This window comes from Sander lucioperca, chromosome 12, assembly GCF_008315115.2.
Source record: "Sander lucioperca isolate FBNREF2018 chromosome 12, SLUC_FBN_1.2, whole genome shotgun sequence".
Lineage (NCBI taxonomy): Eukaryota > Metazoa > Chordata > Actinopteri > Perciformes > Percidae > Sander > Sander lucioperca.
Genome location: NC_050184.1, coordinates 4389668 through 4416488, shown reverse-complemented (window position 1 = coordinate 4416488; position 26821 = coordinate 4389668). Strand labels below are relative to the sequence as shown.

At 42.0% G+C, this 26821-nt stretch overlaps 1 protein-coding gene across 1 annotated transcript; it reads left to right on the top strand.

The window, feature by feature from the left end:
* The first annotated feature begins 816 nt into the window (after nucleotides 1-816).
* LOC116059349 (monocarboxylate transporter 1-like) lies at nucleotides 817-26821 on the top strand. Its single transcript, XM_031312371.2, has 5 exons — nucleotides 817-997; nucleotides 15207-15524; nucleotides 23991-24134; nucleotides 25010-25825; nucleotides 26529-26821. The coding sequence occupies exons 2-5, from the start codon at nucleotides 15308-15310 to the stop codon at nucleotides 26807-26809; spliced, it is 1458 nt and encodes a 485-aa protein (XP_031168231.1). The 5' UTR covers nucleotides 817-997; nucleotides 15207-15307; the 3' UTR covers nucleotides 26810-26821.

The following is a 26821-nucleotide window of genomic DNA, read 5'->3' as shown; positions in this document are numbered from 1 at the left end:
CTGCATTGAGTACTTACCTTGCAACCCTTTAAGCACATTTTCCTGATAATACTTTTGTACTTTTACTCAGTGGTGACACGCAACTAAGTACATTTGCTCAAGTGCTGTGCTTAAGTACAACTCGTACTTCACTTGAGTATTTCCATTTCATGCTACTTTATACTACTCCACTACATTTTAGAGGCAAATGTACTTTTTACATTTATTTGACAGCTTTAGTTACTTTGCTAAATTCATATTATTATTATTATTATTAAATATAAATCAACTAATGATGAATTATTATGGATAATGCCATCCAGCAGTAGGCTATATAAAGTAGTTAGATTTAGCCCCACCTCCTTTATCAGCTGTTACATTAAAATTAAATACACATTAATATAATATGATTCTGAAATGGGCTTTTCTGCATAATTAGTACTTTTGGTACTCTAAGTATAGGTTCATGCTAACACTTTTGTACTTTTACTTTAGTAAGTTAAATGCAAATGTACAGTAAGTTTGTAAAAAATAAACAAAACTATTATTTTATGCAACTCAATATCATACCTGCTTAAGCAAATCTCTTTTGTGTTCATATTTAACGTAATGTTATTTTTGTTACTTTTATTTTTTTCTTTCCCTCCTAATGCATATTTCTGTCATGAATCATACTTTTATGACAATTTTTTATTGCACTTACTGTAGACATAAGTACGAAATTAAAAAAAGTCATAAAATATATATTTATATCGCTAAACCGGCGTCCCTCTCCACCATATACACGCACGTGCGTTTAATCATTCCTCTACTGCCGCTCACGCTCTCGTACGCATGCGCGCTGGTTGTAGTGTCATCATCATCACCATCCCAGAAGTTGCTTAGTCTGTGCTTGGTACCCCGAGCTGCTGCTGGACAAACGTGTAGCCATTGTCAAGCAAGGACACCCCGGGAGACACTCTCTCACAGCCGAACCGAGCCTCCACTGGACACAGCTGAACTACCGACTACAACCCCGGTGAGTGAACGAGTGTGTGGTGGGCTAACCGTCGAGACAAAGATACTTTTTTTTTTTTTTTTTTTCTGTTAACTTAACATCTCAATGTGTGCTCCCCGCTTGTAAGTTGTAAATTAGCTAGCTCATGCCTCCATTAGCTTCGCCAGTGTATCGTCAATCTCTGCTTCCGCTGTCGTTATCATTTGATCTCATTACGACAGGGCGCACATGATTTAAAATAAACCTGCCGTCTTTATAGGGCAGTTTTCCACCGACGTAACGTTAGTTCCATTTACCGTGGCGTGATGCTGGCGCTATTTTTACATTCATAAGTGAAGTCAGTGAGTGTGAACTGTCCGCATCTGATCTCCCGGTGCTGTGCTGTGCTGTTTGGCAGCCCCAGCCACTCGGCACAGAGCCAGAACCGCCAGCCTATAGACACAGGAGAGGTGATCTTGGGCTTTGACTTCCACTTGCAGTGCATTTGACCGCAGCGGCCTGGTGTGTTCTCTATTAGCACAAAGCTGAGTGAGTTTCACATGCTGGCTCTTTTGAGGGTGCCGTGGCAATTCTGTAAGCCCACTTTGACAACGAGGAAGGAGTCAAAAATCTCTTGCAGTATTTTAGACTTTTAATGCTCAGAGCACGGTACACAAGACAAAGGTTGGTTTGTAGTATGCACACCAATGCTAAGCTGTTCTCTCTCTCTTTACACCCCCCCCAGGGTGGTTTCTTTCACTTAGTGTTTTGCATGCCTTTGTCCTCAAGACAATAGCTATCAGCCAGGGGTCTGAGAATCCTCTGATGACATCCAGGTGGGAGTTAATGCAAATAGGTCAAGATTCATTCATTCATTCAAGGCTACATTGTAAAGGATTCAGCTGGATACGTCTGGTCGAGTGTGATTTCATTCAAAGGTTACACTGTAAGGGAAATATTACAGCAACCGTCAATGCCAACTTCCCTCACAATGGTCAGAGTTAAATGGAAAGATGACAAAACGGCCACACGCGCTGCCTCCCGTGCAGTCCCCATTGTCCCCCCCCAAAAAACAGCCAGAGTTGCTTGTTGTCTATTAACCGAGGGATATTCTCTGAAAGTGAGTGATTGCTGTCCTGTTCCATTGGTGTGCTGGCAGGGTGACCTGTGGAAAGTACAAGCACAGGAGCAGGATTCATGCAAACATCCACCCTGCTTTCCAAAGTTAGCTTTGGTGAGTGCATGACTGTACCAGTGCCAGGGGTTTGTCCTCTGATCTATGACTTCTATGGAGGGCGTACAGCTAATTATTTCTTCTAACATGACTTGTAGATGGCAGAGTAGTTAAATCTGTGTTGTGTCAGTTTTTAGACCTTTTTTAGGTTTTATATTTGGCAGATCTAAGTGTGTTATGTAATAGAGTAGGGGTTTTACGAGTAGCGGTTATTAATGCAGCTGCTTCAATACTGACCTATCCAGTTGTTGTTTTCCTTGCGCTTGCCTACTCGGGGTATGTGTTGACACCCAATCTTGACTGTAGGCCAACAATACACCCACAATTTTGATTTGCATGATCTTTACTGCTATTCCTTGCCAGGAAAAGCTCAAAGCCGTCCTGACAACATAATTGTCCATTCACCAATGCTGACTTGACGCCTACCTAGTTTACTACCGTTGTGAGTGATTGTTGGCAGGGTGGTGGATCACATGGGCAGTATTTGAAATGGGAATGCATCAGTGACTGAGTAAAGAGGTGGTTTGTAGACATGTCAGTGGTGTGCTGGTGTTTCCTCTTACTGTATGTGTGTGTGTGAGAAAGTAGAGTGATAATGATTAAGGCTGCATTCAGATACACTCAGGTAGTTGTTGGCAAAAATGCAAGTCTTCACATTCATTTGGAATGGGGGTAATTAATTTACCTACACAAGTTCTTTGCATGACCACAAGGCAAAACTGACATTTACATCTGTGTAACGTAGTGTCCTTGAGTGGGTTTCTTCGTGTGTGTGTGCACATTACAGGCCAGGCACAACTGCACATGTTTGAGCTAGCAAGGATGTACGACTGTATGTGCACACGTTTGAAGTGCACTCACTCAGGGTTACAAAAGTGTGTGTGAGAGAAGGAATTAACATTTGTTCTTGCCTGCGAGGTTAAAGTGGTCATTGGTGCCAAGATAAGAAGTATTTCATTACCACTGTGGAGAACAAATGTATAATATAATGTTGGTAATGGGACTTTTTTGAGGCTCTGCGTGCAAAACATGCTTTGTGTTGTGTTCTCTAATTATCCCTCATGCCTTTTTATATGTATTAAGTTGTGTGTTTTACGGTTTAGTTACACAAATAAAGAGATTTTACAGAGTCACGATGACTCTGTAAAATTTCACTACCTCCACCCCTGCTTGCTTCCTTCCCTTCCCAAAAATCACAGGTTTGAGTGGCTTTCGTATCCTGCCTTTTGTGCACTATGCAGATTTAGGAAATCCAGCAGACCAGACAGCATCTTTGAATCATTGTTGTGACAGTATTTGTCCTGGAGTTGAACCCTACAACAGCCAGGTCAGTCAATTGTCCCAGAAACTGTAAAAAAAAAAAAAAAAAAAAACCTAAAAAAATAAGGCTTTTGGCACATTTTTAAAAGTTCTAACATTTCATCTGCTGAAACTATTTCTTCTTGTTTAATAAGAGATTTCAGGTAACTCTGTAATTCCCTCAACACACTTTAGTAAAGGGAGCGTTTGTTTCTGCAGAATGAATGGCCTCATTGATAACTCCTTTAGGAGTTGTCCTGCTTTGCTGGGACCCACACAGACACACTAAATAGACACCTAACTGAGCTCCAGCACAGAGCAGTGGGACATCAGGGGAGATGGCAACATAAATCCAATCCCACTGGGGAAGCCTGCTTCCCATTAAGTCCAGGTTGCATCCCCCCCCCCCCCCCCGTCCTTTTTTCATTTGAACAATTCTGCGCAACTGATGTGGGTCCTGTCTGCCTCTGATGTTCAAAACTCTTTACTGTTGCTAAACCTGTCAAGCTTTCTGTTGTCACACAGCACATACCGTTTACTTTCTGTGACAACAGTGGCAGACTTACTACTCACAGTAAATAATGGCTCCTTGAATTCAGAGGTCAGCAAAAGCAGGCTTCTCAATTCTAGCCGACAGCCATTTAGATTTTTGTTGGCTGTGACTAGCATATTATATCGGCAATAGCTAGCTAATTAAGCTAGCATTAGCCAATTAAGCAAACATTAAGCTAAATAAACAGTATTGTTCTTGTATTACAGCATAGAGCTAGTTAGTCCTAGTAGTATAACTAACGTTATATAAATACACGCTAACATTTGCAGCTTACATTTGCAGCTTACATTCTAGCAAACAAACGGTATTTAATCCATTGCTTACAGTGTTGCTCTTGTGATTTTAGTTTTTGGGGAGGTTAAGTTAAAAGACGCTACCCTCCAAACAGTTTAAACTCTGTAAACACGCTATCTTTCTTCCTACAACAGCCCCATGCACACCTCTCCAGCATGTCGATTAATTCAAAGCTTGACAGGCCTAGTTATGTTTGCTAAGCTATGATTGGACGATCGCTGTTAGTGGGATCTTCAGTTACATGTAGGATCACTGTCTGTACAAACTGAATGTTCTTCTTTTTTTTTTTATTTCCTTGGACGCATAAGTCTATCCTGTTACGTTTTTAATGCTGCTAAATTTGGCTTCATTGTGCAACATGGATAAATATATCTGGTTATGACCTACCTCCCCTCCCTATTCCCCCTGCCCCATGAGTTATTGAGAGGGCTGGTTTTTCCATGTCAGTCTGGACTCTGGATGACCTTTCTACTAGGTTCCTAGACAACTCCTGGTCCTGAGTAAGTCCCTGACGACAAGGTTGCAGGTTGGTCCAATGTACTTTAATCTAGGTATAAGGAAATCTAAAAATGCATTCATTAATCAACTGTTTTAGCACATCCCCCATCCCACACAACATATATAAATATAGCCTAGAGAAGTCAACTTTCAGCATTGTGGAGTTTGGAGCTGTAATAAGAAATATGAAATGACATTGAGAGCATGCAACTGAGAGTAGTATTAGTAGAAATACTACTACAACCTCCCTTCTGCTCGCTCACCTCCCTTATTCTGGCCCTCTCCGTGACTTCTGCAGCATCTGCTAAAGCCTTGCTAAGCTCGCATTGCAATGAACTTTCAGGTGGACTGAACTCGCTGTCCCTGCTTCGCATGTCGGCCAATACAAAAATACTCTATGGTCGGCGTTACCAGCCAGAATAGCAGTTAAATCTATATATATATATATATATATATATATATATATATATATATATATATATATATATATATATATATATATATATATATATATATATGTATGTATGTATGTATATATGTATGTATGTATGTATGTATATGTATATGTATGTGTGTGTGTGTGACTACGCTGTTAAGAGTTTTTTGGATGACTGCCAGGGGGATATAAAGAGGGGAGCAACAATCTGAGCTGTGAGAGGGTTGAGAGTGCCAATAGTCATGGTGTTATGGGTATTAAGTTGCTCTTTTAAGTTGGATTTATAATTTAAGTTAAGTAAATGTGTCCTAATAATGGGTTATTTGGTTGCACTGAAGTGTAGACAGTGGAAAGGGTTTTATGACGGATAGTCTTTAAAATTCTGATTGACATCAATTCAACTGACAGGTCACATGACAGCCTTTTTATATAAGCTTTTATAAGACCTTAGATTTCAGCACCAGTTTGTCAAGAATAATACAGGGGCACATTATACTCCTGCCAGTCCAGACTCTGGGTTTGGCTCCAAGTCTCTCATTGAAATAATTTAATTTAAGCTTTATTTCATCGTTATAACTGGAGTTATGACAGAATGTCTTCCTGATCTTTCCTGGCACACATTCTGGTACACCAGCGCTAATAAATTCACACCATACAGAATACATGAAAAGTGAAATAATCGCCTGTGTGCTTGTGTTTGCCCTATTTCCTTGTGTGACCTAAAAAGAGGTTGCATGAATGTGCGTGACCAGACCACTGAGACCAGCAGTGACGTTGCTTCTTTAGGCACAGTGAGCACATTGCTTGTGAGGCATAACGAAGAGAGGAACTTGAATATTGTAGCGTCATCCAGCATCCTGTGTTTGTAATTTGTGCTTCCCCATTCATTAAACTGTAGTGGTGATGGTGCAGTGGATATGACAGCTAAGCAGCTAACGTTAACGTCTACGTCCCTGCTGGAGCTGTCAGCTACTTTAGCGATTTTTAACGTTAGCAATATATCTTGTGTGTAGAAACTATTTAGATGACGTGAGCTGGTTTGACCATGGAGATGGGATACGGTTAGCTTGACCGCAGTGGTGTCAGTGGCCGTGCACTAGCTAGGTCGAAGGCTATGAGGTTGAGGGGTGTGGCAATGACATCATCGATACGCACGTATGTGGCTTCGCCGGCCGAAAGGGAGCCGTTTTCGAATTTTTTTTCACCCTGGGACCAGGTTTCAAAAAAGTGCGTTTTCAGGATTCGTTTGGATGATCGGCCCAAACGATGCAAAACGTGCGTTTGCATCAAAAAGCGTCTCCGTGTGGATGGCCCCTAAGACAAAACATCTTTTCTATTTTATGTTCTTCCGAGTTGCAAGTTGTGTTGTCTGCAGATTATTTTCTTGATTCATTGTCGGGTCTATGAAATGTAAAACTGTAAAATGTTTTGAAACATTGGCCGTAACTCCCTTGAGAAAAGTACGTTTTGTATTCCAGTGAATGCAGTCTGGTCCTGAGTGTTCATGTCAGAACTAAAGTAGGACTGGCTGCAATGTTCCTACTCCTGTAGTCATCACATTCCTCCTCCGTGCAGGAAGGCCGTGCTGCAGCAAAGGTTACAGGACGTTATCCGATGCTTAGCATACTGCTGCTTTGGTTAGCACTGATGTGTACGTCACGGCCACTTTGGGATTTGCTTCTGTCTGTATATGAACTCTGAACAAAGTTTTGAGCACATTGAGATATGTCCCACCCCCTCCCCCTCCTTAAAGTGTAGCTCCAGTGGAACAAATCCAAGGTTTAGTCAAGCAGAGCTCCAGTGGCGCCTGGAGAGATAAATGAGTGTTTGCACTAGGGATAGACCGATTATCGGGCCGTTTGTTGGCAGTTTGCAGATTATCTGTATCTGCGTATTATTTGCCTGATAACCAATAAAGTTAATGGATTAAAAAATTGTCTACTTTGTCTCCGCTCCAGCTCTGTGTCTGTCCCTCTTCTTCGCTTTCACTCTCCACTGAGTCTGACTTAATGTCCCGCCCACAACACTATCGGACTCTCCGTTACTGGGTATTTTACTGAAAGATTCAAATTCATTAAATAATTGCTTAAAGCATTTAAACAAAGTTTTTTGTGTTGGATTTTTGGAACATTCCAAAATCTTAAATTTGACTTTAAAGATTTTCATTTTCACTGTATATGCCTATCAGTTCCAAATATCTGTTATGGGTTTCATTAACCACTAATAATCGGTATCGGCCTTGAAAAACCAGTATCTGACAATCCCTAGTTTGCACCAGCATGTGAGAGTATGCATACTGTGTAGCTGCGTGTCAGTAACGTCATTGAAGGAAGAGCTATGTGGCAAACCCCTTTGTGAGCAAATGAGATGGCCGGCAAGCCTTTGCCAGTTGTACATTCTGGCCCCTGGATGCCTTTAGTAGTGTGGCATTTAGTTGGGTTTAATTGCCTCCTTCCAAGATTTCAAAGTTGGCCAATTGTTTCTGTAGTGTCTGTAGTCTGTAGAGGAACAGAAAATGATGTTATGTCTGTTGGATAAAATTAAGTAACTAAGTTGAGTGACTTAAAATCTCCTGCCTTACTAACCATTAACAGTAACATTGTCTGCTGAATAAATGCACAAAACCATACAGCCACCTCACACAGATGGCCTGCATTGATTTCTGTGACGGTGGTGTGGTTTTTGAGCAGTTTGGCTCTCATTTACTTACCGACAGAAGTTCCCGATTCTGGCCGTCTCTCCAGTTAGACATTTTCTTTGGGTTCTTTGTGTGGATCACCCTTCTTCGTCACCCTCGGCTGTTTGTTTTCTTCCGGTTTTGCGTCAGCCGCATGATAGAAACGTCATCAACACGCCCACTCGCTTGCTGTGAATTCTCACACTTTGGGCTCAATCGGAGATTACACAGACAGCTGGCAGGGTAAAAACCGTTTGATGTCTGCTCTAACTGATTTGGACATTTGCTTTCTCGCATACATCTCCACCGGGTAATGTCTAGATACTTTTAGGTTTGCAGTGCATGTGTGAAGAAGACCTACTTTCAATGATCCCCCAAGTGGAAATTACATTTGTTATACATACTGTTGTTACATTACACACATTATACACTGTTCATGTCGAGGTATGTGCTCTGTGCTAACCAGGTTGCTAATGTGAATGTGTGTTAACTGAAACCAACAGATTTGAGGAAGTGGAACCGCCTCTATGCTCGTGTTGTGCAGATTATCGACTGGGCCGACTATTTGGTTTCTGACGTCATCCGTTTGACTGTTTTGTTGGTCTTAGGTGCTACACACGTCGTTTGTTGACTATAGTCAGGAGTCTTTGACCTGGATTACTGAGTACATAAAATAAAAGATGCAAAGGCCATCTGAATCAGTTATTGCCAAGTAGATTTTCACATACAAGGAATTTTCCTGGGTGTTTTGGTGCAATAAACTATAATACAAATAAACGTATGAAAAGCAAGTACTGCACAAGTCAAGAAACATAGATATAAAATAGGAGGGTTGACATTAACAATATGAAAAAATATAAACGATACATTATCTGTTTTTTAAAATGAGAGAGCTGCACAGTTGACCAAGGAATGTGCAAAAGCTCAGTTTACAGTATAAATGTGTGAAATGTACAGAGATAATAATTCATCTCCTGTAATAAAAGAACTAATCCTAAATGAAAAGACAAAATGGTAATTATCTCGCCCCAGAAGACCTCTACATTTCATCATTAAAAGTTATTGTGAAAACTGTAGTTGGGAGTAGCTATATGCTAAGTTCAGATAACTCATCCTAAGTTGATAGTAAAGTCTGTTGTTTCTCTGGGTTGAAGCCTCAAATTCTGGTGAATTGCATCGTAGAATATGTCATTGTGCATGTACAATGAAATTGAATGCAGTCCTCTCAGGGAAAAACATCAGTAAAAAGTACACGAAAAAGTCTCTAAAGTCACTATAAAAATGGTTTAAAAAGGAAAGAAATACAAGGAAAATACAAAACCCAGGCATGCCACACAAACAAGACATTTGCTGCATGATTCATGCTTAAACTTAAATGGCATTAAGTTTAATTGTGGATCTTGGATTAAAACTGTTTCAGTCTGTCTGCCTTAGGGCAGTAGTTCAAACAGAGTGTGTCCGGGGTGAGATGGATCTTTGAGTATGCTCTCAGCTTTTTTTAAGGCAGCAAGAGCTATAAAGATCATCCAATATTTCAAATCTGCATCAGTCTTTCCAATATTGCATCAGTTCTTTTAGTCATGAACATTTCACAACTCATGCAGTATTTCATTGTGAGTTTCAGATCCTCTGTGTTTTTGGATTAGTGTGTGTGTGCAGAATTAGTGTGTGTGCAGAAGAGTTTGCCTCTACCTATACACTGTGTCATTAGGTTAAATGATTTAATGCAGGTAAAAACTGGATGGTGTTGGCCTATATACGGTGGCTTCCTTTTCAGGAATTGTGGCACAGATCTGTTTGTGTGTAGTAATGTAACCCATCTGCTAAGCTCATAAGACAAAGTGCGCCACATGTTGGCAGTCTACAGAGTGCAGATCAACAGGCCTGTAGCTCTACTTAAACAGTCTTCCTCTTGAGCTCCTGCAGTCTTGAAGTGGAGTTCAATCACATATGTGGTAACTCGCACACTTACCCAAAGCAACATGCAGGTTGTTTGGTGTGTTTGGGTGTGTGAGTGAAATCAAAAAGCGTGTCTCTCAATGAATTTCCCATAGTCTACTCCAGTTCAGAATTCCTAACCTTAATCATGGAATAAGCTCTGCCCCCGCTAATATCAGGAAAAACAATTACACTCTTGGGAAATGCAACATGAATCTTAAGGGAAGAGCAGAGACACTACATTTCACAGAAAAGACCCCATATTTCATAAGTGGGGGCTACTGTTTAGACTTGGGAAAGACTAGGGAAACCCTGATGAGTTATGCATGAGTTACCCTGGCTCTGTCATTTGGTGCTGGGTGGGACAGTTGGATGCTTTTTGTTATCGGCTGCCTACAGGTATATACAGGAGCTGTTGCCAGAGTCATGGGACTCAACCATACAGTCTGTGTGCAGGCTGAAAGAAAATCACCGGTTAGTGAACAACCGGGTTATGCCAGTTCTCACCGTATACATGAACGGGGAAAAATGGGAAGAATGACGGAGTAACTCTTCCTCCGGTACAGTAGGTGGCGCTCTGCCAACACAACTGGCTTTTTCTTCTGGTTGACCTATGTCAACATTCCACCGATCGGCCTCTCAATTAGTCAAATTTAACAACTTACTTCATTTACACATTCTTGTCACAGCGTAGGAACGCACAGTGTTCCCGCCAGACGACTGACAACTTGTTTGGCTAATTATATCAGGAACGTTAACCAGTGTCTGGTGGAATTAGCGAGCTAACTTCGTAAGCTAACTAATATTTACGTTAGCCAGCGGGGGCTGCTCGGGCCCCTCCACTTTTTTGCCGAGACACAACCAGTGTTTACTCTAGAATGTTTTTCAGCGGTGGTGGGGGGGTGTTGGACGTCAGAGTACGGGCTTATCTGCTAATGTAAGCTACCGACCGTTACCTTGAAACCATCCAGAAAATAGATGGTACCGTAGGGTGATTTAACCTCACCGCTCATTTTACACACAGTTTAACAACAAAACAAAACGCTGAGTGAACATTAGGCTACTAGCTACATTTTTCATGTTGGTTTTGAGCGGTATGCACTACCCACTAACCTGAAAAACTACTGCGTGTCGGAGGAATACACACAGTCTCCTGCAGCGGCGAGTCAGAGGCAGAGGGGCCGTCACAGCAGCGTGGCTAACGTTAGCTTCTTGTCTCATTTGGGGTCTGATAAACAGCAAATTCTTTAACTTCAGTGTCCACAATGCAATTTTCCAATAAACTGTAGCTGTCATATTTCACGGGCGCGAGTGCGGATTTCATGTCGCGGCGTTCATCGCTGTTCATCACTTTGAGTGAAATAGCACTCGCCCTGTTAATTTGGTTGCCATAACTTCGCGAGTGATGACGTCCTGTCACTGCTCACCCTAGGGGGAGAGAGAGACCGGATGACAGTTCGCTTGAGTTCAGTTGAGCAGACGGCGCTATGAGTTTATGACTTTTCATAAACAGCTGAAGGAGCGGTGGTGCGCAGTGTACATAGCGGAAACCCTGTTGTGTGTCTGCCCTATTTCTGATACCGTGGCGCTGGAAATTTTACCGTGGCGGACCGCCACTATGCTATCAACATAGAGGAAACAATGCACAACGTTGACAGCCCCGAACATGGACAATCAGTTTAGCCATCGGCGATGTCCGCTGCTTCCTCGGCGGGGAGTAAAACCGATGGACTGCAGGCTCCATGCTGCCGATGGCCCGCTGATTCGGGCATCGCTGTTTTGTTGGGTGGTGTCATAGCAACGACTACGACTCACAGCGCTGACGGGATTATTTCCGGTTCAAAAACCAACCCCAGCGGTGTGGGGAGGGGCAGTTGAAGTTAAACAGATCATAGCCCAGTTAAGGTGTATACATGGAGCAATACCCCGGTTACTGAAGGAATACTTCTTTTCGTAACGATTGAGTATCAGAAACTGAGGAGGACACGCTGTTGGATGCTGTCCTCCTCTCCTACGCTTTCTTCAATGCCTAACGAGTCTATCTCTTTCTCTCCCTGACCCTGTCTTTCTGCCTGAGCAGCACTGGCTGAAGCCTGAAAATATCGTAAACAAATTAATAACCTAACTAATTCCACTGGTCGGACTGTTCAGCTCTGTCTCAGACTGATGCCGCCGGTTCAGGCTGGTCCTCATCCTCAACACGTGCCTTTTTCAGTCTCATCTGGATTGAAGCAGCAAACATTCAGTGTAAGAGTAAATAAAATGACATAACATTATTTATAATAAGTTTATTTGATTCACAGCTGCTACATATAGTGTTTTGACCTCGACAAGCCAAATGCATTTTACCGCAAACTTGCAACTAGTTAATTTCTAAAGCAGGCGCAATCGCTTGTTTGCTACGAGTCGGGTCGGGACTCCAACACACTGACAACATTGTATTCAGAATATAAAATATTTTTTTATGACTTTTTAATGTGTGATTGTGTAAAGGTATTCACGAGATGCCAACCTTTCGTGAACTTGTGAATTTCGCCAGCCATCTTTCTCTCTCTCTGTGTGTGTGTGTGTGTGTAGAGCAGGGAAAGGTAATGCAGCTGGACGAATACGCTGCGTGTTTTCACTAGCGTAAAAAAAAGACTAACGAAACGCAATGTGTGGCGGCCGGTGTTTATTTTATGGCGCACCGCCACAAATTAGTCTATGTGTGGGGAAACACTGAAATAGGGAGCAGAAAGTTAAGTGTAAGTTCATGTGATGAGCATCAGCTGTCTGGATGCACTGGGGACCCCAGAGCTGAGTTAACCAGTTACTGTACTAGAACAGGCTGGCTGTGTAATAATTGGCTGAGCATGGTTGTTTACAGCATGTTCCAGACTAAATGACATGTAGAAGAGCAAGAAGCCTGGCTGTTCATTAGTTATTCCAAGGCCTGTGAATCCCCTCTCAGTACTTTAGGTTGTACAGTTATGTAATCAACGCATTTTTATTTTTCCTCCTATCTTTCCCTACAATGACAGCATTGCTCTGTTTTTTCTTTCAAATATAGTATCACTATAAAGATTTGGTAGGAAGTATTTATGTGGCTTGTAGATTTGTATCCTAGAGTCCATTTGAGGTAAACAGCCAGAAACAGTTGGCAGCCCAAACAGTTAGCAGAGTTGAAGTGAGTGCCGACCAGTGTTGAAGTTACTTTTAAAAAGTAGTGTTTGCTCGTTACTTCTTAAAAAAGTAATCTGTTACTTTACTTAGTTACCCCCTATGGAAAGTAACTTTTTACTTTACTCATTACTTTTACATTACTTTTAAAAGCTCTGGCTGAAGCTGAAGTTAATTATACAAAAACTATCTTTGACCATAAAGCCAATCTCTTGTTTATCAGTGAAGTGTCTGAACTCCACTGCAGACTGGATTCTCTACTTGCAGAGTGACGGCCGATTCATTATGAACGAGTCCAGCGCGGGTTGAATGCACATCAGCAGGTCATCGGCGTTACACGGTGTTAGTGTATACTATGTAACGTCTGCATCGACTTGTACCGGGATCTGTGCATTGTCGTAGACACATGCAGCCTCTTTTCTGGAAATCGCGTTCATCTGTGAGGCTGTCAGCTTTGTGTCTGCCTGGCTCAGAGCGCCGTCCAGCAAAAAGCCACAAAGCTTAAAGTTCTCAAAAGTTAGCGTTGGCTGCTTCTCGCTTGCCATGATTGCTCTGCTACCAGCCTCTGTCACGTCCCGTGTGGAGCTTGTGAGCGCGCAGCTGAAAGGTGTTGCAGGCTTGAATGGCAGGGATAGATAATAACTATCAACCATTTATTGATTTGGGATTGTAAATAAAAAAATATTTTCACTGGAAATGTATTTTGCTTAATTTCGAAAGTTACTTATTATCTGTATCTATTATCAGTAGGACAAAATTCACCCTTGAAGAAGTTGTCTGTACATAAGGTAGCCTGTTGATGTTATGTCTGTGTTGAGACAGCTTTTCTTGCATGTACAAGGTCAAGTAAAACTCCCTGCCATGATCCACTCTGATTTGGTCCCACATGCTTTCCTGTAATAGAAAATGTGTAGATTATATGGATACATATGTGGATATGATACATTCAAATTCTATGTAGCACATACTGGTTGTAATGTAAAAATGCTGATATTGTATGATAATCCCCCATAGTGCTTATTATTTACTGTTACGGTTATTAACCTTGACTTGTAAACTTCCTGTGTAAGGTTAACATTGGCTTACACACTCTTATTACATAGACGTTACTTAATAGGCTACTTGGTTAACGTAACCGTGGTGGGTACTTTCTTTACTCGTCTTGTGAGCACTTACCTCATCTATCGATGACATGATTACCGTTTCCAGTTCTGCGTCTGACACGTCTTTTTTCGTCTGAGCTGGTGTTGAACACAGAATCTTCTGACAGACATTTCCGAGCATCTCGGGACATCTATCTGATGCAGCGCGGTGGAAATCTCGGCATGCGTTCTACCATCCTCAAAAAGCTGGCGAATTAAGTCGGAATATTCATCCAGTCCGGGCATGTCACTACTTCTCATCTTTGTTTGGCGGACTCTGGTCCTAGTAAAGGTCACATCCAGGTCATGCATCTTGCGTCAAATACATGGACTGTATATCAATATATTAATATATACAGTCAATGGTCAAATAAAAATATTAAAATTGGATGTAACGGGGTGAAACGCTCGTTATCCGTTTTTTCCATTTTTCATTTGAGCACAAAATTGTAAGTGGGGGGGGAAAAAACGAGTTGTTATCCGTTCTTTCCTTTTTGGTTTTGGAAACGAATATTGAGGAAACAAGTCATTTATTTGTTTTCTGAGTTTTGGTTTTATTTTGAAAAACGAGTGAACGAATGGTACACGGATTGAACAATGATTAATTGTAATTTTCAAGAAAATTACCAACCATTCTCTAGTTCCAGCTTCTAAATGTGGAGGATTTGCTGCTTGTTTGACAAAGCAGGACATTTGATGATGTTACTTTGGAGTATAGGAAATTGTGATGGGCTTTTTCCACTTTGGAGGAGGGGGGCAGAATCTTCTAAATATGCCTACCGTTTGTTTACTGCTGGTATGTTGGCATGCAGCCCGCCACAGATGCTCTATCTCACCATGACAGCACTTGGTGTTGCAATTCAAGAAATTATCAAACTCACAAAATATTTAATATCCATTCTCCTAATATCTCTGTGTATCTTCTTCTCAACTTCACTCCCGTCCTCCAATCTTTTCCTACATAAATATGTAGGTTTGTGTGTGTTTATCTTACCAGCTCTCTGCTCTGTTTCTCCCACAGGTTTTAAGTCCTGATCTCAGCGCGCCTGGTACGGCCTCTTCTTCTCCTCTAAGCCCAGCTGTCCTCCACTCTTCTTCTTCCTCTTCTCCTCGTGAGCAGACATGCCTCCAGCGCTGGGTGGGCCCGTGGGGTACACCCCTCCTGAAGGGGGCTGGGGCTGGGCGGTTGTAGTGGGGGCCTTCATCTCCATCGGCTTCTCCTACGCCTTCCCCAAATCCATCACGGTGTTCTTCAAAGAGATCGAGGTCATCTTCGATGCCACGCCCAGTCAGGTGTCCTGGATCTCCTCCATCATGCTGGCTGTCATGTATGCTGGAGGTGAGTGGCGTGTGTGTGTACTTGAAAGTGTTCCATATTACAGAAAACAACTTGTCTAATGAATGAATTACTTCTTTTTTTTAAGTTCTTCTTATTGGTATTTAACAGACAACAAATACACAACAAAACAGATTTGTCTAATTTGCTAGGGGACATGATTTATTGTTTGGGCAGTTGAAAAAACCCTTGCGATTTAGACGGGCATGGAAATATTTGTTTTTCAAATAAGTTGTCTGAACCCTAATTCGTTGAAAATAATCACATTTTTATTTCATGTTATACACAGCAGGCATAGGTTGTTCCTTTTCAAGTCTTAAATCAGCAGTACATGCACACTAGCCTGGTTCCAGACGTCTGAATCGCTACCCATTATCCCCGATTTCTTCAGTGATTCATATAGGTGTGGTGTTGTGCCCATTGAATGTGCTCCAAAAGCTGACTGGCGCATTGTCTAGTTTTTCTGCTCCATTCCAATGTGGCAAATGACAAATGGCACATGCTGTGGCACATTTTCTCCTAATGTGTGTGTGCGTGTCCTGAACCCCGAGGTCATTGACAGCGTCCAAATGTCTGAGGAATGTCTTCTTTCAAATCCAAATCAAATCTAAAGAGCTGCCAGTAGATGGGACATAGTATCACAACAAGGCCGTACAGCTTGAAGCAGCTGCAGTTTACAATAAAAAGTGTGAGAAAACCTAAGAGAATGTATTATAAATAACAAAAGAATGGAATTTTATGCGGTGAATTACACACTCTGCAGACTGAGGCTCTGCATTTTTATCGTTTACCCTTCACTGGAGTAACACAATATCTCTCTATCTCTGTCTCTCTGTCTGTAAAGAGCTTTATTGGCATGACAAGACATTGCTTATATTGTCAAAGCAGACAACATAAATAAAAGGAAATTAACAATAACTGGCACAACAGAAACATCAATTTAAACATAAAGTGATAAAGGCTGTCTCTCTCTCTCTCTCTCACCTCTTATTCAGTAACTTGAGTAACACTTACTGCTGAAGGGAGAGCATGAGACAATGTGAGAAATAGATACTCTGGCAATGTGAGACTCTTTGTTTGCCATCACTCCAGACCTCTCCACAGCGCCATGTCAGTCAGGGCCAAAGAGATGTCCCTAGAGAGCTCTAGGCCGCTACGGAGGCTCTCAAGCTGGGAGGGAGAAAAAAAAGTAGTTGTGCTTTTAAAAAAATCATTTGAACACATAACACTTTTTGTTGCACATAATGACCCTTTCTATTTGCACTGCTTTAACTTGCATTCCATTTGCATGTTAAGGCAGGATGAGAGAGAGAGAGAGATAGAGAGAGAGAGAGAGAGAGAGAGAGAGGAAGAGACAGAGAGAGAGAGAGAGAGAGAGAGAGAGAGAGGAAGAAAGAGAGAGAGAGAGAGAGAGAGAGAGGAGAGAGAGAGAGAGAGAGAGAGTAGAGAGAGAGAGAGAGAGAGAGAGAGAGAGAGAGAGAGAGAGAGGAGAGAGAGAGAGAGAGAGAGAGAGAGAGAGAGAGAGAGGAGAGAGAGGAGAGAGAGAGAGAGGAGAGAGAGAGAGAGAGAGAGAGAGAGAGAGAGAGAGGAGAGAGAGAGAGAGAGAGAGAGAGAGAGAGAGAGAGAGAGAGAGAGAGAGAGAGAGAGATCTATATCGATCTATATCGATCTATATCGATCTATATCGATCTATATCGATCTATATCGATCTATATCGATCTATATCGATCTATCTTACATGTAGGGTGTGCAGTGGTAGAGAGAGTGTTTAAATAAGGAGGGAACTTTCTAAACTGCGTGCCAGCTGGCAGTAGGTTTCGGCATTCAGGAGAGGAAACTGCCGAGGTGGAACAGAGGGGAGGAGTGAAATTGCAAAAAATGAGCCAGATATTGAAGTAGTTTTCCATATTGTTTTTAAAATTATCCTCCCCTGTTTCAAATTCTGCCAGATCACCAGTTAATGACGTCCTGGTGTCGGCACTACACATGAGGAAGTGCACGTACACACTCCACAACAAAAGACATGCGTATTAATTTATTGTGGCTGCATGACGTCAATGACGGCTGACTAACAGTGTGAACCAGTTAAAAGTGCTCCGCACGAAGGAAGAGGAGGATATGTGAAGAGTCTGATTCTGTCTCCCCTTTTAAGGCAGGAAACAAACTGCAACAAAGTAAAGGAGTTGCATCATATTTAGCTGCCGATACATAGTCACGTCTTTAACAAACCACACTGTAACCAGGATACACATTAAACACCAGCTTGTGGTTTATTTATTTCAGCGGCGGAATGTAACTGAGTACATTTACTCAAGCACTGTACTTATTTCAAATTTGAGGTACATGTACTTTACCATTTTGCACGTTTGGAGTACAGTTCATGTCTTATTATAGGTTATAGGGCTTGGTAATATGACCTCAATTGTATCCGTGTTCTTTGTTGTGTTTAACCAAGGTAGACCAACTCCTGACAGTGGGAACTGTTTGCTGTTTGCAATCTATATTTTATTTAGCTAATAATCACATTAAGAACTCAGCTATGACGTTCCAGTTCACAATAAACCAGCTCACTCCAGTAAGATTTCATTCTCTTTTGAAGAGTTTTTAATATCTGCCTTTTTTTTAAACTTTTTTTTTATTTTTGCCATGTACAATCACCGTGACTCTACTGCCTTTTTTAACTGGAGCGTCTTACTCATGGGAAATATCTGAATTAGTACTACGGTAGTTTGGGAAGAATAACACAAGGTTCCTTAAAAGTGATCAAACTGTTGCTTCAGTACAAAAGCATAGTAACAATGCTAAGGGCCGGACGTTAGTCCATCTTTTAAAAAGTTTTCTTGTAAGAGTTAAATTTGGTTCCTTTTTTTTTTTTTTAAGAGTTTTTTTTTTTTTTTTTTTTTTGTGATGGCTTATAAACAGGACGCTGTATGTTATTGTTGTATTCAGGTCTCATGTAAATACTTTTGTGGGAACTGTCGAAAGGACTAATTATTACATTTGGGAGGAAAGAACACTGGCGTATGTAATCGCAATGGGTGATGATTTAACGGTTTTGTAAACACCTTTTTCATAACCAGAGTTCACAAGGTGCTTCACAGATGTGTATAAACTACAATGCCATGAAATACTTTTATGGTCAAAGAAATAAAACTAAATGAAAAGATACAAAATATAAATGCTTTGAGCTAACTGAAAAAAAATAAATTGGGAGGTGGTCCAGCAGTTAATCTAGATTTTGTTATGAAGTGACACTCTTTGTCTAAATTGTCATATAGTGGGAGATTTCCCTGAACTCGTGCTTTTTCTTTTAAAAAACATTTTTAACGCTGGCGAACAAAACAAAAAGGAGATACTTAAACCACAAACATGGACTGCTGACGAGCCCTACTCTCTGTCTTTTGACTCTTTGTACTTGAAATGACCAAGCATATTTAAAAATCACATTCAGCAGAACTGGGGATATAATGCTTTACTCAGTTAAGCAGTACGGAAAAGAACAGAACTCCCTTGATTTCAGGATTTTGTATTGGGGGGGGGGAGAAAAGGGTCTTTTGCCACACTGCCTATTATGCCTCCCTGAGTGGGAGTGCTGATATCTGACTTTCTCTGTTCTTATGTGGGCGGGACAAGAGCCAGTAGCCGGTGCCTGAGGAGAGTGTCTGTGTGTTTGTGTGTGAATTTGTGCATGGGTGCACATCAGCTTGTTTTAATGCAATAAGCGCTCGGGATTACAGGATATCGATATGATTAGACACGGGAGGGAGAGTTTAGATTTTAAGCCGATTTAGCAAATGAATGAAAAACACGTGAAATTGTCAGTTGGCTTCCCAGAATGCATCAGACTCCTAGAAAACACTCAGTAGCCACTTTAATGTACACCTGTACAATCTAATGCAATTAAGCACAACTGTGGTGTTGTACTGGACTGCATTGTGTTGAGAGGTCTTCCTAACATTCTCTCCCCTTCATGTATAAAAATAAGGACAAAACATTAAACCCCTCAATATAATGTAGTCCAGAACAACACCACACCTAATTTTACACATTTAAGACAATGTCACCACAAACGTAACATTTATAAACTTTGTAAAGGTAGAATTTATGGCAGAGCGGATTTCATTACGTTGTGCAGGTGTTCCTAATGAAGTGGCCACTGAGTGTACTTCGACAAAAGCCAACGACAACGGTTATCGATGGTCTTATCCAACTCTGAAAAGAAACGGATAAGCATGTTTCCCAAACTATTCCTTTTAAAGCTGTCTGGATGGAGGGATGGAGGGGTGTTGTGTGCTGTGTGTAATGTGATGCATTTAACTGTTGGGGCGGATCCAGTCAGCTGTTTCTCCTGTCCCTCTTCTATTCTGTTGTTTGTGGTCGGACTGACTCATCACCAACTCTGTCGTACTCTTCAGTTGGCCACGAAATCTGAACATTTGGTCTGTAATGAATGGCTAAATGAAATATTGTTATATAGAATAAAATCAACAACCCTTTGCACAGTAAGAAGCAAAAGCTAAACATTAGACTAGGGATCGACCGATACTGATTTTTCAAGGCCGATAACCGATATTTAGAACATGCATTAACAGTGAAAATGAAAATGTTTTAAGTCAAAATTAAGATTTAGGATTTGGTAGGTTGAATATTAAGTCTGCGTGCTTTCAAAGATATCTTATACAATATATGAGTGTGTGTGTGTGTGTGTGAACCTCATGTGCCTGACTGTTGATGTGGGGGCCCTGTGTGGTGAGAGTTATGGGAAACATCTGGGTATGACACCACGACAGGACCGGGAGGCCATGAGAACTACTATTCTCCAAGTGTAATTATTATGTTTTGTGCGAAGAAGAGCTGAATAACAACTTATGTAATCTTCACCTGTGACCTTTTTGGAGGGGCCCTACCCGACATAAGAGACCACCTAATAGGGGGACCCTAAGTGTTATGATTATGTGATTGACATCTGGTTCTCCAGATGTGAGGAAAAACTGTCTCTCCCACTCGAGTGTGTATGTTATAGATCTGAATAAAGTTGCATCTAATCTGAAGACATCTGAGTCGGTCATCTATTTCCAGATATCAGGAATTTTGCAAACTCCAACACAAAACTTTGTTTAAATGATTTAAGGAATTATATAATAAATGAGAAACTTTCAACATAACACCCAGTAAAAAGATAGTCAGATAGTGTTGTGGGCGGGACATTAAGTCAGACTCAGTGGTGAGTGAAACCAAAGCCGAGGGGCAGACACCGAGCTGGAGCCGAGCCAAAGTTAGACCACTTTTAACGGTTATCAGGGCCGATAATAGGTCTATCCCTAAATTAGACATAGGAGTATCTCGTCACAGCTGGGTTCAGTCTGGACATACGTTTTCTTCCTCATCCTGGGGATGCCGTGTCAGAGTGTAGCTGAGGACAAGTCTTTCTTTATTTCACTTGGTGTTTTCTTTCACATAGTGAAAGAGCGCAAATGATGGAGGGGGGGGGGGGGGAAACAAATTGTTTATATAATATCTCTGAGAACACTACTCACTGCCCTCTTTGTGTTTTGCCAGCCAGCAACAAAGACTGTCACTACTGATTTAGTTTGTGTGTGCGTGTGTGTTGAGTGGATGCAGATTCATTCCTGTCCTTGTACAGGTTCACTTTTGTTCACCGCAGAGCTTCAAACAAGCTCTGATTCATGCTGTAGTCCTGTGTGTGTGTGTGTGCCTCTGTGCTCGCTTCTTTTATCTCCCGGTCTGCAACATGCAAACCCACCACTCCCGAACACGGCAACCCACCAAGACGGGCTTTATGCGAGCTAGTCAGACCCTCATTGGGGAGCTCTCGGTGCTGGCATTCGGGAGGTATTCAGTGAGTGCGTGAGTGAATGCCCGTGCATTCAGAGCTGCCACCGACCATATTTTCAGCTGCCGAGGGATTGGGGGGGGTGTGTGTGTGTGTGTGTGTGTGTGTGTGTGTGTGTGTGTGTGCGCGTGTGTAAGTAAGTAAATGGATGCCAGCTAACAGTAGTGATTCTAGAAAGAGTGGATCTTCAGAGATCATTTCTTTTCAACTTTTCATTTTCTAACTTTTATTTTGGTGTACCCCTAAGAGCTGCATAGATGAATCGATTAATCCATTAGTTGTCAACTATTAAATTAATCGCCAACTATTTTAATAATCAATTAATCTGAGTCTTTTTTTTAATTTAAAAAAGTAAAAACGCTCATACAGCTTCTTAAATGTGAATATTTTGTAGTTGTTTCACTCCTCTGTGACAGTAAACTGAGTATCTTTGAGACAGACAAACAACATATAGGTTGTGTCCGAAATCGCATGCTCTAGTCTGCACTACGTACTCAACGTGTATACATACTTTTGTATAAATAAACGGTAGTGTGTATCTTTTTGGACACACTTAAGCTGTTGGAGATGCGTAACCATGGTTACCCTTGCTGACTTCGGCTTTAGCGGCATCGCCAGATAACGCTTAAATAACCACACCTACAGTCGCAGTGACAAAATCTGAATTAAATGTGTAGAAATGTAAATGAAAGCGTTCTTGCCATTACAGCGCTCCTTGGTTACTGTCTGTCTGTTATGAACGTTGTCGTTCCTACCGCATTTCATTGTGGGATACTTGCTGGCGTAGTGTCCAGTGTTCCTATACTGTAATATTTTACCGGAAATAGTACGCAATTCACGTACTATTGGTTTCTTATTAAGGTTTCGGAAATACAAAAAAATCTCACATACTGTTTTAGCCTACTAAATGGCATGTTGGTATGGAATTTAGGACGCAACAAATATGTTAATTTGTCGTCCTATTTTTGTCCTTTGGATCTTTATGCTAAGCTAACCATCTTACGGCTCCAGCCTCTTATTTATCGTACAGACAGAGTGGTATCGATCTCGGTATTTGGATGTGATCTCAGTTCAAAATTCTTATCCTCTTATCAACTCTTTGCAAAATAAATCAAATAAGAGGATTTCCCAAAATGCAGTAGTTGTATTTCAGCCCTGCTGTCATGCAGTGTAGCTGCACACAGAGCTGCTATATAGATCAGCAGCCTTCACTTTGTATACACATCCAGCATCCATGTTGCTCTATATCCGTGGGAGTCCCATTCATAGTGACGCTGGCACTCCCCTCTCTTCTTCCCATCTTTCTTTCTTCTCTCCTGTTCTCCTTTGTTCTTATCCTCTTCTTTTCTCCTCTCCTTATTTTCTCCTCTCCGTATTTTCTCTTCTCGTCTCTTTTCTCTTCTCTTTTGCTCTTCTGCTTTTCTCTTGTTCTCTCCTTTGCTCCTCCTCTTCTCTTAACATGCGAGTGAAGGTGTGAGTCTAGGCGGCTGGATGAGGTGGTTAAAATGTGTAACGGTTTTGTCCAGTTATCCCCTGTACTGGTGTTCTCAAGTGAGATGTTTTCATTAAAGAACATCAAAAGTCTGAAGTCTTCCTGTCTCTTTTTCTCTTTTCTCTCCTCCTCTTTTTTCTTCTTTGCTTCTCTCTCTCTCTCTCTCTCTCTCTCTCTCTCTCTCTCTCTCTCTCTCTCTCTCTCTCTCTCTCTCTCTCTCTCTCTCTCTCTCTCTCTCTCTCTCTCTCTCTCTCTCTCTCTCTCCCCCTCCCCCCTTACATTTGATCTCCTCTCCATTAACTTTCACTCTAACGTGTGCCATGCCATACCTTGCACTGCCTGGCTCCCTCTACCTCCCCCTTTCATTCTCCCCTCCCCTCTTCCCTCCCTTCTTCTTCCATGCAACATCCATGCAACCGGCACCGTTACACAATCAGTCATTGTCCCTCTTTCATTTTTGCCACCATAGCACCACCTGTTGGTGAAAAGTTGAAACGGTGAGCTGATGTAATATCGTTCTCGCACTAGAATGTCTTTGTCACTAGTTTTATCTGCATATAACATGTACATGTGCATCGGGCTGCAAGAAACAATTTTCTGTATTCAATAACCTGCCGATGAATTGTTGGGTCAATCAAATTACATTGACAGTCTCCTAAAGCCCAAGGTGACGTCTTCAAATGTCTTGTTTTGCCCGGTTGAAAGGAGATTTGATTTATTGATCACATCAGACAAAAAAAAAAGGCAAATCCTCCCAAATTAAAAGCTGTAACTAGGAAATGTTTTTATATTTTTTATTATTATTTTCATTATCAATCAAATCAGTCTGTTGATTCCTTTTCAATTTATTATGTGTTTAGTCTATAAAATGTCATGAAATTGTGAAAAATGGTTAGATATTCACTTTATAATGACATATGACAAAGGAAGGCATTGAGTCCTTACATTTGAGGAGCTGCAACCAGCAAATTACTTACCTAAAAAAAACATTTGTATGTAAAAATGCCCAAATAGTTACTGATTAATCCTTGTTAAGATTCAACACTACAACACTGCTTTCATCTGATTCAGTATGGTGTATCTGTGCTTTATATGACATCAGTTCTCTCTTCTTTCTCTCCAGGTCCAATCAGCAGCATCCTTGTGAACAAATTTGGTAGTCGGCCAATCATCTTACTCGGTGGCTGTCTGTCGGGGTCGGGACTCATCGCGGCCTCCTTCTGCAACACTGTGGAGCAGCTGTACTTCTTCATTGGCGTAGTGGGAGGTCAGTAATTTACCCAGAGCAGAGTGAATTGTCAAATGACTTGTTACTTACTATGAGCTCTTGTGTTTGTGCCACATGTAGTTTTAAAACAGTTTTTGCTTGTCCATTTAAACTGAAAGAGTCGATACAACAAAAAAGATCTTTATTCACCCGGAGTATAATGATACATTGATATATCAATTCAATGATCAACGATCTAATATCATCGATGCAAAGGGAAAATATCGATACCGATCGTCTTTAAGATGCACCTAATTATTATTTTGCGCTACGTACTCAACACGTATACATACTTTTGTGTAAATAAACAGTAGTGTGTATCTTTTCAGACACCCTTACGCTGTTATTTTCACCGTCCCTTCCTGAGAGCCGCCTCCTTGCCGTTGGAGATGCGTAACCATGGTAACCCTTGCTGACCACGGCTTTAGCGACGTCGCCAGATAATGCTTAAATAACCACACCTACAGTCGCAGTGACAAAATCCGAATTAAATATGTAGAAATGTAAATGAAAGCGTTCTTGCCATTACAGCGGTCCTTGGTTTCTGTCTGTCTGTTATGAACGTTGTCGTTACTACCGCATTTCATTGTGGGAGTTTGTTTTTATTTATTGAAATGTCTGCTTAGTAATAACATTTTCAAATCATATTTTAGGTGCTTTTGGTGAGTTGATATGAATGGAACTGATTGTGTTAAATGGGCATATTATATCATCGTCGTATTGATCGCAAGTCAATTTAATTGAAATCCTACATTTTATCGCATTCTGTACACCAAATATTTTCACCAATTCTCCTTCACCAGAAGAATTCCTCCATTAATCCCCAAAATGTACCCCTTCTTTTCTGTTTCCCCTCCCACCCTTTCTCTCTCCAGGTTTGGGACTGGCCTTCAACTTGAATCCAGCCCTCACCATGATCGGTAAATACTTCTACAAGCGACGGCCCATTGCCAACGGCATCGCTATGGCAGGCAGCCCCGTGTTTCTGTCCACCCTGGCTCCTCTCAACTCCTGGATGTACGATAAGTTTGGCTGGAGAGGCAGCTTCCTCATCCTGGGAGGCCTTCTGTTCAACTGCTGCGTGGCCGGCTCCCTCATGCGCCCCATCGGACCCAAATCCCAGCCGGCCAAGCCCGACTCGGAGGCGGGGGAGGGCAAGGCGGTGGATCCAGTGCAGCCACAGCCTAAGAAGACCGCCCTGCAGACCATCAACTCCTTCATCGACCTGACGCTCTTCAAACACCGCGGCTTCCTGCTCTACCTGATGGGCAACGTTGTCATGTTCTTCGGCCTCTTTGCTCCGCTCGTCTTCCTCTCCAATTATGCCAAGAGCAAGGACATCAGCAAAGAAAAGGCCGCCTTCCTGCTCTCGGTGCTGGCGTTCGTTGACATGGTTGCCCGGCCCTCTATGGGCATGCTGGCCAACACCAGATGGGTCCGGCCTAGGATTCAGTACTTTTTCGCCGCTGCCGTCCTCTACAACGGACTGTGTCACGTGCTGGCGCCGCTGTCCGTGGACTACACTGGATTTGTGGTGTACGCCATCTTCTTTGGTTTTGCGTTTGGCTGGCTGAGTTCGGTGTTATTCGAGACGCTGATGGACCTGGTGGGATCTCAGAGGTTCTCCTCGGCCGTGGGTCTGGTCACCATAGTGGAGTGTGGGCCGGTGCTGTTGGGCCCACCGCTGACAGGTGAGACATCCGACGCGCATCACGTGAAAGGGAAGGGGTTGTGTTTTGGGGGAGGGGGTGAAAGGTTGCTCTAAAAGTTGGAGAAGCGAGCTTGTGACAGGAAGGTCGTCGGTTCAATCCAGTCATGTCGTTGAGGAAAGTGAGGTGCCCTTGAGCAAGGCCCTTACCCCCAACTGCTCACAGTAACGGACAGCTTCCTGGTGTGATAGTGTAACTCATCAGGGCGTTCCGGGGGGGGAAAAAAAGAGCATTAGTCAGTATCGGTATACTCCCGCTGAATAAATAAAGGTGGGGAAATAAACACTCCACACTAAAATGACAGTGCAGATTTAAATCAGCAAAATATCTCTTTAAGAAGTTACGTGTTAAACAAAAGAAAGCAGTTTAAAAATGTTGGACTCTGGGAAGTGTTTTTTTTGTTTCTACTTTTTGACATTTCATTGAGAAAAATCGGGCGATTAGGAAATGAATTGTTTGTTGCAGCCTCATGTGTACTTGATTACTAGCATAGGAATGATGAGTTTTGTACAGCGAAAGGGTATTGACAGTCAGGAGAGTAAAAGTCAGAAAGGTGCATTCCTAGTTTATGTTTATCAGATAAATGTTATCAGATATCATAAAGATAAAGACAATGGTCAAAATGGTCAACATGAATGTTTAATGCAAAATCTGAGTCGTCTCTCTGTCTTTTGTCCACCTCCAGGTAGTTTCTACAGCTACTACGGCAACTACGACTACACCTACATCTCCTCTGGCATCCTCCTCATGGTCGCAAGTGTGATGCTCTTCGTAGGAATGGGCATCAACTACCGCCTGTTGGCGCGAGAGAAGAAAGACGAGGAGAAAATGGAAAAGGAGGGCAAGGAAGAGGCCGCCGCCATGTTGGCGCCTCCCTCTCCGTCAAAATCCGACTCGGGGCGGGAGAACGACGTGAAGGCCGTCTCACTGGATGACGTCGCCAAGATGGACGAAGACACGGTGTAGAAAACTTCAAAA

Bases quoted from the DNA above. Each gene is read 5' to 3' on its own strand.
- LOC116059349 (XM_031312371.2), top strand. From the start codon at position 15,308: ATGCCTCCAGCGCTGGGTGGGCCCGTGGGGTACACCCCTCCTGAAGGG. The intron at 15,525-23,990 runs GTGAGTGGCGTG...CTTTCTCTCCAG, and splicing joins GGCTGTCATGTATGCTGGAG to GTCCAATCAGCAGCATCCTT. The intron at 24,135-25,009 runs GTCAGTAATTTA...TTCTCTCTCCAG, and splicing joins CTTCATTGGCGTAGTGGGAG to GTTTGGGACTGGCCTTCAAC.